We start from the raw sequence: 13,615 nt of genomic DNA, 5'->3' as shown, positions 1-13,615 counted from the left end.
TTCAAAATTAGTGACTCGTTTAGTTGTGTGGAACTACACTTGGCCAGTAAATTGGTAAAGTAAATTTCCACCTTTACTCAAGAACCGTTGTAGTTCGATGATTCCTGCAGGAATAGACCCTTTTCATAATTTGAAAGTGCACTTCTCTGCACTGCACATTTGCCCAACTAATGGCGACACCGGTCATGGTTCAAATGAAGACAATGGCACATGCTGGGGTTTGCCTCTTGCACACTGTTTCATCACGAGAGTCATGTCTACATTTTCCGTCATATTACAAGCAAACTGCGCTTGCACACGCTGTTTACAAAAATGACTATGCCACCATTATTTGAGCACAGTGCGTCGAAGGAAAGCTAGCTTTACAATTATCAAAATGGTCTATTGCAATGCCTTACAAGCAGAGATGGGTCGCTCAGCGAGCCGGATCTTGTGAGTGGCTCTCTTTAAAGAGCGAGCGAGCCGTGGTTCAGTAAAAATTAGCGGCGGTTCTTTTGGAGAAAGGGAGCCGGTTCTCTCGCGTTCAGGGAGCCGTGCGATGCGTTCCGTCAGAGCCGGGTCTTCTGCTGGGTGCGACTTCCGCACCATCTATTAGCGGTATGAGAAAGCAACTCCCCTCCCGCCCTTCCTCGCAAGAATCGCCTTCACCCCCTCGCCTTCGGCGAAGAACGAAAAACCGCTGCTCACTTACTGAACCATGGCTCCCTCGCTCTTCAAAAGAGCGAGGGAGCCATGCCGCTCTTCAAAAGAGCGGCTCAAAAGATCCGGCTCGCTCCTGAGCGCCACAGCTCCCTCGCTCTTCAAAAGAGCGGCGCGAAAGATCCGGCTCGCTCCTGAGCGCAGTGAGCGGCGGTTCTTTCGGAGAGAAGAAGCCGGCTCTCTCATTCAGTGAGCATGAGGAACCGTTCCCAAAGAGCGCTCAGGAACGAGCCGGATCTTTTGAGCCGCTCTGTTGAAGAGCGAGGGAGCCGCGGTTCAGTAAGTGAGCGGCGGTTTTTTCGGAGTGAAGAAGCCGGTTCTCTCTCCTTGAATGAGCCGTGCCAAACCGTTACGTTAGAGCTGGGTCTTCTGCTGGGTTTTGAGGTTTCGATTTCTGACCGACAAATGTTGGCCGGTGTGGGCAGACTCGCACTACTGGTACTCACTCGCAGTGTGTGGTGTGTGCAGCAGTCCCTTTGGTTTTTTGTGCGTCCTATGGTGTGGCACCCAATGCCACCGAGGGGAGAAGTAAAGAAGCCTTAATTGGCAAAGGATGGTACCGTTCGTTGCCTGCTGCTGTTCGAACGATGTCTCACGACTCTCACCGATCGCATATCGTGTGCTGGTCCAATAACACTTCAAACATGGTCTTCCGAGTCTTTAAAGACAACAGGTGAATGAACTGTTTACGTCCTGGTCTTCATTTACGCTAGTGTTGTCATGAAAATGTCGCCCATGATATCCACTTCAGTGCATTGTCTGAGCGTGTATCATTAGCACGTCATTAAAACAAGTTCAATGATCTGTTGTCTTGTAATAGAACTTCATTTCTCTTTTTTTTTCTTGTCCTGGCGCATGATGGCATGATTGCCGGTATCACACATGCACTCAAGAGAAAAAAAACACGAAAGGTACGTGCGGCAGTTTTGTGGATCTTTCGTATGATTTTTGTATTGTACTTAAATAAATGATTTCTACATTCATTTTGCATGGCGTTACAGCTTACTCATATTATAGTGAACGTACGTATGTGAACAAATGAATAAAGTTGAAACATAATGTAGAATCATTTTTGTTCTTATTTTGACAAAAGTTGATTTTAAAGTACCACAAGAACAGACAGGCTTCTGAAACAACGATGAAGTTGCTTTTTTTTTCTGAAAAAGTATGTCGCATTCTGCCTGTTTACAGTATCATAAGCATTTTATCCCCAATATCAGAAAACAAAGTTTCATTACAACTAAAAATTCACGCTTTTAATATATGTAAAAATATTCTCTAAACATAGCAAAAATACCAACACAGTTATGAAATTATGCATATATCGTTTTTTCAAAGCCAGATAACTATAGAACATGCATAACACAGGTTACACGTTTAAGTGAACCGGTGAGCCGTTCAAGTGAACCGGTTCATTTCAGTGAGCTGAGCCGCTCCGAGCCGCTTACTGAAGTGAGCCGTTTTGCCCATCTCTACTTACAAGGAATATCTGACAAAGAGAATAGCAAGCACTAATGCAAGAAATCACAGTTCTTGCAGCTTTATTACATCGTCTTTGCACGCTTGGTGCTACAGATCATTGGTTCTGAAATTTTTTTAATGTCCACCTCATAGAGTGGTCCCCATATAGCCCAGCTTCAGAAACATTATAATGTGCCCACAAAAACAAAAATTTTATTGTGCACTCCACATTACACTGTACAAAGTAGGTAGTGATTTTTTCAAAGATTAAATATATATATATATATATATATATAGACAAAAGCTTGAAATACCTAGACTATGTAGCTGTGTCAATGAAGGATGGCTTCTATGCCCCAACAAGCCCACTTTAAAGTGTGCTTCAGCAGATTGTCAATTTTGTTGGCACCTCCACCACTTCCGAGGAATTTCTTTGTTATTCACAAAGATTCCGTGCCATGACAACAAAGAAGTCGCGGCTCGTGGTCATGATGATGATATGTACAGATCATGATGACGATATGTACAGATGAATAAGGTGAGATGTGAATATTGTGCTCACAGCTGTCATATTCATCTCGAGCAGTGTAGAGTAGGACGCTCAGGTCCTGATCATGAAAGCTGTTTTGCGATATCAACAAGCCACTCACAAAGGCTAAGCAATCAGAAATTGTCGTTAGTGGATTTGGCTTAAACTGTCAAAGAGCAGTGGTAGAAATGTAATTAGCGTATATCCACCTGTATGTATATGCATAATTTTGCATCCAGAAGATTACCACTATAATAGATTACAACTATAACAGATTAAGAAAAGTTATTTATCAATACAAATCTCCCTCCGAAAGGGATAGTAAAGAGAATTGCTACATCAATTTACACTAGTAGACCACTAGGTGAAGAAAAGGGTTCACTGCTAGTGGATTAAAAAAAAAAAAAAAAACAAGGGTTGAACTTGATTCCTGAACTTCCATGGCTATTGTGGTTCTCATGACATCAATGAGACATTACTAATTTTCTGGCATTTTTGTGTAACTGGCCTATTTTTGTGCAGAATAAACTGACAAATATGTGCTTACCTTCAAATGCAACAACCATCCTTAGTTATTGGTGAACACTTAATAAACACTGAGCTGAGCTTTTTGAAATTAAGTCAGGAAGAGCTTGAGTGGAAAGATCATAACGGTGTTGCCATGCGTCTTTCATTCTTGTGTCCTTTGTCTCACTAAACATCCACTCATACTAACAGAAGAACTGAAAGCCGGGCTAGTTGGTCTTCATTCACCTTGAAATTTCAGTGCAAAGAGGAGAGGAACAACCAAGATGCGGACATGGGGAGCACTGTGTTCTTCTCTGTTGTCCGTTCTTTTCCTGCTGACATTTCAAGATGATTCACATTTTTTTATGCGAAAGCATCAAATGGCCCATTCAGCGAAAAAGCCAGCAGTGTCTGTAGCAGCGAAACAGCAACTAAATTCCCATTGGCTGCGATGCCACATCACGAGCATGCCTCGACGGAGCACGACGTGCGAATCGGAACACTTGCTGCAGTGGTAGTGTGCCAGGTGTTGCGCGAGGGAAGAGGGCATCGCCGCAACGTCAGGTCATTAGCGCGCCTTGACGGAGCAGATATGGCACCGCAACGACAAGTACAAATGCTGTTCTCTGGTTGCTTGTGTTATCCGCACGTTCCCTGTCCGTGCAAGCTCTCGCCTCGGTAAGGCCAAATCAAAAAGTGTCAAGCATCTCAACGCGCTCGCTTGACCGCGAGGAGTTCAGAACTTGAAGCGCTGCTCAGCAGTGTTCAAGTGATCATTAATGCTTTCGTATTCCCAACTCATAAGAAGTGCTTAGGTTTCCTTGGATTTTTTTATTTACAATTAACTTAATATTGTTCTTTAGTGTAATTCTCATGCTTTACATCATCTTGGGAGCAACTGTGGAACCTTGAATGGTTCCAGTACATAAAAGAGGAAGTTAACAAGGACGAGATCCTCACGTGGCCAGCTTCTTAGCAACATCCTGGTTGGGTGCCGTGACATAGGAAACGGAAAAGGTACCAGAGGAGAAGTTTCCTGTGGCACTGGCTCCTGCCATTGATGCAAGGGCTCGGCGAGCAATAAAGGATAGTAGGCCTTGGTGCATTAACAGCGCAACAAAGATGACCTGCAGAATATGCAAACACAGTTGAATCACATTTTAGATAGTTTTCACATCATGCCACGGATGCAGCCTTATAACTAAGCTAGTACCCAAACATGGCAGTCACAATGACATAACTGCACCATATTATCATGCATACTGCATTGTGTTGCTTTTCGATGGTGCCAGTTTTTCCCCGCATTATCACACTTATGAATTTTAGCTCAGCGCAAGATGTGCTGTCACATTTCTTGGTTATGCAGCTTTTCAACGTGCTAGTACTCTATGCTGGTGGCCACAATGACATCAATGCAAACTATCTATAGTACCCATACAGATAGCAAAGCTGTTTTAAGCTTTTTAAAACAAATATTCAGCTACAGCTCAACTTTAGTTCTACTCATTTCTATTGCAAATACACAAAACAAAACAAACTTGATGGAGTGAGCAGTGAGCCCTTAAATGCCCTAAACGTTTTTCCCTTTCAAGCCCAAGTTGTACGTTTTCTGCCAGTTTGCACCAATACCACAAAAAGTCATGGTCATCCAGGATACAATTAGTGATGAAAGAGAATGTACCAAGTTCAGTTGAGATAAAATTTCACATGCAGGAAGCATCACCAGGGCATATCAGTGAGCACAAGTGAGACAAACACAATACCAAAGTCCACCTCAAAGGGACCGACAGAGGACTGTGGTCCACTTTATGTAGAGGTGCTTTCAATAAAACAATAAAGCCTTACTTATATATCCATAGGTTCAAGTGATCAACAAAATCAATTGAGTGGATGTTTGGTTTTGTTGGTACTGCAATGCTAAAAGCACAAAAAACACAGGCAGAGGCAGCACTACAGCACTCTTTATTTTTTCACTCTTTTGCCGCGTTCCTTTTTGAAGCCATCAAACAGGAGGCAAGCATCTGCAAGAAGCATCTTGTTGCGAATGCAAAACAGAAGAAAAACTAAGAGCGAAAAATCCAAAACTAAGAGTTGTGTAATGTTTGGCTCAGTCTCTTTATCCAAGTTCATCAGGGTAGCTTGCTCGCAGTGGCGCACCGACGGGGGGGGGATTCGGGGGTTGTAACCCCCCCCTGAGGCCGACTTAACCCCCCCTTTTGTTTAACCCCTTTTCTTTCCTTACGCATTTGAATACTGCAACTAAGATGTAAGACACGCAATCATCTGCACACTCGCAAAAAGCCCATTTTTTGACAATTTCCAGTGAAGAAATCGAAATTAGTGCTGTTTAGATGGTATTGGTGAACTGTCAACACCCCCCCCCCCCCCCCCCCCCCCCCCTGGCAGAGATCCTGGGTGCGCTACTGCTTGCTCGGCGAGTTGATACGTGGTTCTGAGCAGGGTGATGGCAGCGAACAGAATAGGGCACGGAAAAACCGAGAGGATGAAGTTAGGATGCTGGACTTAGTCCAGCATCTTACCTTCAACGTAGTATTTGCCTTCCTCACGGTTTTCTTGTTTAGGTAGGGCGTTGGACTTACAAACGTAAGTCGAGCACCTTAACTTCGACACTTTTTGTCTTCCTTTCGGTTTTCCTGTTCTATTATATTTTGCTCTTGGCATTCCCCTGCTCAGCTTTGTCTAATATTCGCGCTTTTAGTTTTACCAATGAATCAAAGGCTTTCAATGAATTAGAAACATAAGGGTTCTTGGTATTATTTGCAAATTTACATAAATGACAGTTAAAACAACTACGTAAATACTGCGCGATGCCTGCGCGGTCAATTTGAACTAACGACGAAATGATAACGTACTACCAGAAAGCAACGCCAATGAAGCGCACATACCTGCGAGATGGGCAGAAACATAATGTAGGCAAACGTGATCTACAGAGAATATGCCAAAGAGCTGTATCAAAACGTTTTCTTCTCTGACGCCTTTCAACCAAGCAGCGCTTCTCGTATTTACAACGCCACGGAAACTCGTTCTCGCTATTCCCTGATAAGCTAGAAATCGCGTGGCTCCATGCACCCTCTCTCGTCATGCACGACTTGAAAACAGATACCCACCGCGAAAACGCCGACCGACGTCCAAGTAAACGGAGATCGTTTCAGCGCTGCGAACTTTGGCACAGGAACTGGCATCTACTGAAAACGTGAGCTAGAAAATGCACTATGGTGTCATAAACGGTCCAGCACAGAGTATACAGGTTTTACACAGCTGCCCATCAACGATAAAAAGTAACAAAACAATACCAACAATACGATTGACAAACGTAATCAAAAAGCAACGTTGATCAAAAAGTACGCCGCCTTATATACCTGATGATGATATCCCTTAAACAAAAATTCAACAAAAAATAATGTTTATTTAAAAGTAAAAACATACGCAACCCTATAAGCATCTTGTTAATAAAGTAAAAATAAACTTTTTTCTTAAAGTAAAGTAAAGGCATGATATATTTTTATTGTTGTGGAGCTTCCGTAGTAGTCAAGACCACGGTCAAGACAAGGTCAAGACCAATCAATATGGCAGCCTCCACTACCTTCACTGAACTTTTCGGGTGCCGTTAGTGTGATGGTATAAGATTAACCAGTGTTTTTTGTCGCTTGCATCAGCGTACCGTGTTTCCGAAATGCCAAAAACCGAAGGCAGCGTACCCTCGTCCCTGCAGTCAAAATATCTTCAGAAGTTTGACGGCCTAACGCTGTCCAAATCCGGGTCAGGTAAGCCGTTGTCAGGTGTCATGTTTGTGCTGCGTGGCAAGCGCTTGATCATGTGCATTTTACTCTGGCTGTGCGTTAGCCCCGCTGTAAGAAGAACGTGTGGTTTGACGTTTTCGCAGACGACTCCGATGACGATGATGGCGAGCCTCGTAGGATCACGTTTTTCATTGACAGCAAACCACGGGTCGAGCCGGAGGCGGAAGAAGCACCACACAAAACAAGACAGAAGTGTGTGCCCTTCTTTGATCTAGGCTGTTGCACCTATCAAAGTATCTCTTATTATCAATGAGCAGCCAGTCATTGTCCTTGATAAAGTTTGATTGACGAAACAGCACATCTCGATTGCTTCTATTTGAGGATAACAGTTAAGTTGCGGTCTGAATGCTCTGAAACAGTAGCACGTGCATGCAGTATTTAATCCAACCGGTCCGTTCCTACATAGTTTGTATGTATACTCCTTTTGTAGACCCTTTACTCTTCATGTGTTCAGCATAACGGCAGATTCCTCCTTGGCGTTGCCTAATTCTCGCACGGGCGCGGTACGTCGGGCAGACTTTCTCGCGGCTGCGGCGCTCGTGCTAAGTTAGTCATGCCGGATTATACCTTGCGCCTTACGGCGCTCTACCTTCAAAATGACATCACTTATTTTCCCTGTGAAGCAGTAGGGGGCCGTAGTGGAGACCGGGCCTGCTCTCCTGGCCCGGTCTCCACTGCGATCTTCGATCGTGCAGGGCTTTTGGTATGCTGCTCTCCGTGACTTTTCAAAAGCATTTTTTTAATGGTCCCCTTTGAGTTCAAATGTTTTGAAAAGTCATGGAGAGCAGCATACGAAAAGCCTGGTACGAGCGAATATACTGCTCCAGGAGAGCAGGCCCGGTCTCCACTACGGCCCCTACTGCTTCCCCGGCAAAATCAGTGATAATATTTTGAAGGTAGAGCGCCGTAAGGCGCGAGGAAGGTATAATCTAGCATGAATAACTCGGCACGAGCGCCGCAGGCGCGAGAAAGTGCCCGACGTACCGCGCCCGTGCGAGGAGAATAAGGTAATGTCAACGAGAAATCTACTCTGCGTAACTTGTTCCTATGTGCCGATAACGTGCATGGAAGATGAAAAGCTTGTTTGGCTTATTAGGTGCACGGTTACCTTAAAGCAAACTAAACTGGTGTGTCGGCCTTGTTAAACCTCAGCACAGTGACTGAGTACTGTATTATAAAAATAATAGCAGCTGGCAGTATTTCTTCTGTTTTTCTGTTGTGCATGGGGGAGTTAATACCAGAAAATTTGACCCTATTTAATTTGGAGGTGGAAAATACTTATGCAGTTGTCAATCATGTGAATTCAGTTGAGAGTGTACTAGATGTCTTTCATGTTCAACTTGCAACTAATTTCCTACCATGTTACATGTATTCGCCGCTTGCTTTTATTTGTTACTGGGAATGCCGCAGGGTCAAGCTGGCATCTGAGCTCAACCCAGGCATCAACCTTGCTGACACATACGTGGCAGCTCGTGATGCTGCATCTAAGTCGGCTCAGAAAGTCAGGGAACTAATGCTTGAGTCATCTGCTGACAGTGTGAGTATTGTGCACTTAGTACTTTCTAGTTGCCCTTAAAAGTATACTAAGGTGGCATGGTGTACTGTATGTGCCATATTACTTGCCTAATTGCATCATTTGCATACACCTGAACTGTGGACAGCAAACAATAATGCACAAGCAAGTTGTTCTTAAGAGTTTAGATCTCCATGTGCTGATTCAAAGACCTTAAGCTGAGCCTCGGCCCTGCCTTCGGACTCTGATCAGCAGCCCTAACAAGCAGGGCAGTTCTAAATATAAGGGGGGGGGCAAGGAGTGACTTCTTATCTGTTTTCTTGCCACCAAAAGAAAAATCCTGGTGCTGCCCCTGCTAAACACGGCATATGGAGCTAAATATTGTTAACAATGCACGAGCATGATGCTGTTAACAGCTTTAAGCACTGTACAGTGGGCTTATTGCAGTAAACATATGTAAGCTCTGTGCATAGAAACTCTTGGAATGTGAAGCCCACAAGAAAACGGAAGGTTTTAAGCTTTCTTGAATATGAATTGGAATGCACCCTACTCGAATTATTAGAGAATGTAATATTTAGTTTCTCAGAATATTTGGTTATGGTCAAATGTAAGGAACACTGATTATTAAACCTTGTGTTGCAAAGGAATAGTGCACATGCTCCTTAAAAAGTTCATTAGGAATGATCTTAAAACCGCCGTGGTTGCTCGGTGGCTATGGTGTTGGGCTGCTGAGCAAGAGGTCTCGGGATCGAATCCCGGCCACGGCGGCCACATTTCGATGGGGGAAAAATGCGAAAACACCCGTGTACTTAGATTTAGGTGCACTTTAAAAATCTAAGAATCCCAGGGGGTCCAAATTTCCGGAGTCCCCCACTACGGCGTGCCTCATAATCAGATCATGGTTTTGGCACGTAAAACCCCATAATTTTTTTATTTTATCTTAAAGCAATTGTGTTTCAGAGCAGTATTCATTGCCATCTTGTGAGGTGGATTGTAGCTATTTTTGGAATTAGAAGCCTTCGCTCCACTTTAGCGATGATAATTGTGGCACTCTTCATTCTCGAAGTGTATCATTAATATGCTGTATCTGGCAGTTCACAGTGGGAATGGCACAAACATGCATTATGATGAACGTCACCTTAATTACTACCTTTCTTCATGCTCTTGCTCACTTGTGTGCCACACTACCTCTTGACCCATGCTGCATGAATCTTTTTTTTCTTGTGAAAAAAATTATACAGGCCTTTGTTTAGGCCAGAGATGCCCAAACAAACCTCAGTTTTCTTTTTAAAAATGCATACCATAATTATTCGATATAAGGCGGTCACAATTAAAGCCAAAGTTGTATTTGGGGGACCTTAAGTATGCAAACGAATATAAAGTGATCTGGAATAGCCGACCGATTATTCAGACTCAGCGGGGATTGCCCGGAACACGTAATAATCGAAGCCTCCGGTATAATCGGTGGGGTTTATATGAGAATTTCGCTTTGGAGGTGTGACTTCACGCAGAGCAAATTTCGCCTTATGTAGTGTGGCTTCACGACAGTGAGCACTCACTGCCATGAAGCCACACTCTAAGTGAAATTCTCAAACTGCTCACTGCTTTTACTGTTGAACTTTTTGAATAATTGATGGGGATTATACATGCAAAAATCATGGTTGCCGGAAATCTGGCGCTGCAGCCACCATATTGAAATACTAGTAACTGAATCTATCAGCCTCGCATATAAGGCGGAGGGTGACTTCAACGCAAATAATTCTGGGAAACAACCTCACCTTATATTCAAATAAATATGGTAATTGCAATTTTACGAGCAAAGGCTGACACGTATCATATATGATACACCACGCATTTATGGGCATATTTGGTGATCATACAGAAAGTTATCGGGGTAGCAGAAAACCTGCAAAAATATCTGAGCTAGTATTTAAAAAATGTTGCAGTTCTGGCCGAAAGGCGAAGCATTGATTGTAATAGCAAATTATTAGACAACTATACGAAGCAAGGGTCGTAGTTTTATTGGCCGGATATAATGTTATAATCATTCGCTTATCAATAAATTCACGAGCATGGTGTCACGCGCACCGGCATACATGAACAGATCTCGCTCGACGACCGCGGACACTTGCTGTCACAATGCTGGCATGATGAAAAGCTGCAGCAGCTGTGAGCAAATGCTTCTTGCTGCCTCTAGCTTCAACGTGTCTCCGAAACTTGAGATTATGTGACTTCCGACACTAGGCACACGAAAAGACAGAGCACACGAAGCCACCAGCCATCTTGGCTCGCGTACGGTTTGTGCCCGCTGCAGATTACTACCTCCAAGATAGGGCGTGGGCGGCCCCACTCAGCCGCACCATGCGCAACGTCTGGGCTACATGCCTACCTGCCTCTCTTATCTTATCACACTTGAATTTTATACTGAAAATCACGACGATGGCGGAAATTTGTCTTGCGTGTCCCTATATGCTATCACGATAAATGTTTAAACTGTGCTATAAGAAAGGGAGCATATTTCTCGCAGTTCAATCTACTATGGGTTTTCTTCAAATTTGGTGACGTCATCCTAGATTGACAATTGGCAGCCCCAATATCTAGGTGGGAACCTTTAGAATACTTACTTTGTGCATTGCGCAGTCATTAGGAGACCGCTAGCCTGAAAACTGCTGTTCTCATTAGCTCTTGGATTGCGGCCCATATTATTTTAATCATAACACCACTAGCATTTTCAGTTTTATTAAACATTTATTACAATAATGGTGCTAAGAAACAGTATAAGCTGTAAAATGACTATGTTTTTGCAACCAAATTTGTTTTCTCACGGGGAAACAAATATCTGCTCCCTTCCACAAGATAACCCATAACTGCATGCTGTGTCATATATGATACAGCAATTAATGCTTGCCTCGCAGAACAACCCGAATGTCTTTCTTGTTCAAAACATTACAGTGGGCTGATAAGTAGCAAGCAAACACCTGGGTATTTTTGGGGTACTGGTTTTATGTGTAAAAATTGTCAGAATAACCTGTTTCTTTACGAACTACTTGCATGGTGTGTAACAAGCTGCTGCCATGCATTCTTCAGGAAGAAAGTAACACAGAAGTTTTTTACAGAGTTAAGGTCGCTGTGTATTTCATTGCTAGACATGCCACAGATTCCTGGTAAATATGTATTACTTTCCTTTTTTTATTGTACTTTTATTAAGTTTGAAGCAGTTATATGTGGATCGTATATGATACACCACATGGTAAGGGATTAATTTCTTCACTATATGACACTCCCCCAGCTAATAAATACAAAAAAATAGCATCTTCTTTTTCTTTCTGGGGTTTTACGTGCCAAAACCAGTTTTGATTATGAGGCATGCTGTAGTGAAGGGCTCCGGATTAATTTTGACCACCTGGGGTTCTTTAACGTGCACTACAACGCACGCACACGGGCATTTTTTCATTTCACCTCCATCGAAATGCGGCCGCCACGGCCGGGATTCGATCCTGCGACCTCGTGCTCAGCAGCGCCTTGCATAGCACATAATCCCTTAACGTTTACGGAATCTTCTTTTTGTGCGAGCTCTGTCATGTAGCTCTGGCACAAATCCACTGGCACTTTCATGCAGGTGTAATAAGAGGCACTACCGGCTCCGTACACTGTAGTGCATAATTGCATGCTTGTGCTACTTTATCTTGTCGTGACATACAGTGTAGACCGCTTATAATGTTAGTCGCCGGAATCGCGAATATCCACACTATAAGCGGTACTGCACTATAACCAAAACAACTATTTTATTGCCATAATGTCCTGGACACTCCAGGCGCATTTCTGCCGTCGCTGTCACTGTGCTCTAGGTTCCGTATTCGCTTACTAAATAAATTAACCAGCACGGTGTCACGCGTGTACAAGCAAACATGAACACATCTCGCTCGTTGACCGTGGAAACGAACTGTCAAAACGCTCGACTGACAAAGGGCGGCGAGCAAATTGACCTTCGTGCTATCAGGCCTCTAGCTTCAACGTGACCTATAAGCGGCGAAAACACGGCGCGCGGTGGTCTTTCCCCGTCACAGATTGCTTTCAAGATAGGGCCAAGGCGATCATATCGCCGAAGTGGATCGTCGCAGATTACGCCCTGCTTCGCTCCACTGTAACTGTGTTCCGCATTGCTTTGCTGGCTAAAATCCTCTCGTTCTGTTTGCGCCAGTCCTGAACGCAAGTTTCGGAAAGGCCCGTGATGCGGCCCGATTTCCGTCCCTCTCTGCACACATGATCACTTACCTTTTAAATGCGGCATCATGATGAACCCGGTACTTCATGGTGATAGAGCAGACACAGAGAACGTGAAGATAGACGGTAGACTATTGCCTAAGCACATGTACTGCAGCACATGGAGGAAGCTACGGTAGCTAGGCTCGAAGCGCGTGCAAGGCAGCCATTTTGAAATGCCGACGGCTATATGGTAACGCAGATTTAGGGTCGTACTCAATTCTAACGGGCACGCAATGTTTGGACCTGTTTTATCGGAAAAAAAGTGCGCATTAGATTCGAGTAAGTACGGTATTTGTGGCTTGAGGGGAGTGTTTGCCGTCTAGGTTAACTGCCATACTTCCAGGCAGCAGCACTGTAACGGGTATTTCGTGTCCCGCAACTGCACTATAAGCGATAAGCATATACATAGACTGCTATGGGAAAATTAACGGGAGTCTGATAAGACCGTATTATATCCGATCCTGCACTATAAGCGGTTACGTTATAAGTGGTCTATACTGTACAAGGATTTTGTCACTATATGACATAATTATGGCAGTCAAATATGTTTCTGATTGAGAAGAAACAAGCAGTTTATTTTTTTTTGTACGTGTGAACTTGCTGTGCTTGGTGGAACTTGGAAGTGAGGGTCTTAATTTGCGCTTTCTCTTTTTTTTTTCATCACTGGTGTGCAGTTCAAGTCAGAGTTTTGCCATCTGCACATCTTTAGAAGAAAACATTCAAGGATGTTATAAAATGTAAAGCAATATGTCACGCATTGTTACCTCGAACCCCCTAGCTCATAAACAGCATGCTAACCATATAGAGTGTCTGATTTTA

The 13,615-nt window shown here is 43.7% G+C and overlaps 2 protein-coding genes across 4 annotated transcripts in view; one reads left to right on the top strand and one right to left on the bottom strand.

Annotated features, from left to right (window-relative positions):
* The window catches only part of LOC119437160 (protein CutA homolog), a 55,742-nt gene extending 49,183 nt beyond the window's left edge, over positions 1-6,559 (bottom strand). Inside the window, exons 1-2 of one of the 3 annotated variants that reach the window (XM_049660328.1) lie at positions 6,325-6,559; positions 4,157-4,323 (exon numbers count right to left, since the gene is read on the bottom strand). In XM_049660328.1, the coding sequence (XP_049516285.1) occupies positions 4,157-4,323; positions 6,325-6,399 (242 nt within the window). In that variant the 5' untranslated portion in view covers positions 6,400-6,559. Of the gene's footprint in view, positions 1-4,156; positions 4,324-6,102; positions 6,298-6,324 lie in introns of those variants that run through there. The other 2 variants (XM_037704232.2, XM_037704233.2) reach the window with 2 other exon arrangements.
* A 214-nt stretch (positions 6,560-6,773) lies between these two features.
* The window catches only part of LOC119437159 (deoxynucleotidyltransferase terminal-interacting protein 2), a 43,972-nt gene continuing 37,130 nt past the window's right edge, over positions 6,774-13,615 (top strand). The window contains exons 1-3 of the mRNA XM_037704231.2: positions 6,774-6,981; positions 7,101-7,209; positions 8,428-8,554. Coding sequence (XP_037560159.1) covers positions 6,891-6,981; positions 7,101-7,209; positions 8,428-8,554 — 327 coding nt within the window. The 5' untranslated portion in view covers positions 6,774-6,890. The remainder of the gene's footprint in view (positions 6,982-7,100; positions 7,210-8,427; positions 8,555-13,615) is intronic.

This window comes from Dermacentor silvarum, chromosome 1 (assembly GCF_013339745.2).
Source record: "Dermacentor silvarum isolate Dsil-2018 chromosome 1, BIME_Dsil_1.4, whole genome shotgun sequence".
Taxonomy (NCBI): domain Eukaryota; kingdom Metazoa; phylum Arthropoda; class Arachnida; order Ixodida; family Ixodidae; genus Dermacentor; species Dermacentor silvarum.
Note: the sequence above shows the minus strand (reverse complement) of the source record. Positions and strands in the feature narration are given on the sequence as shown.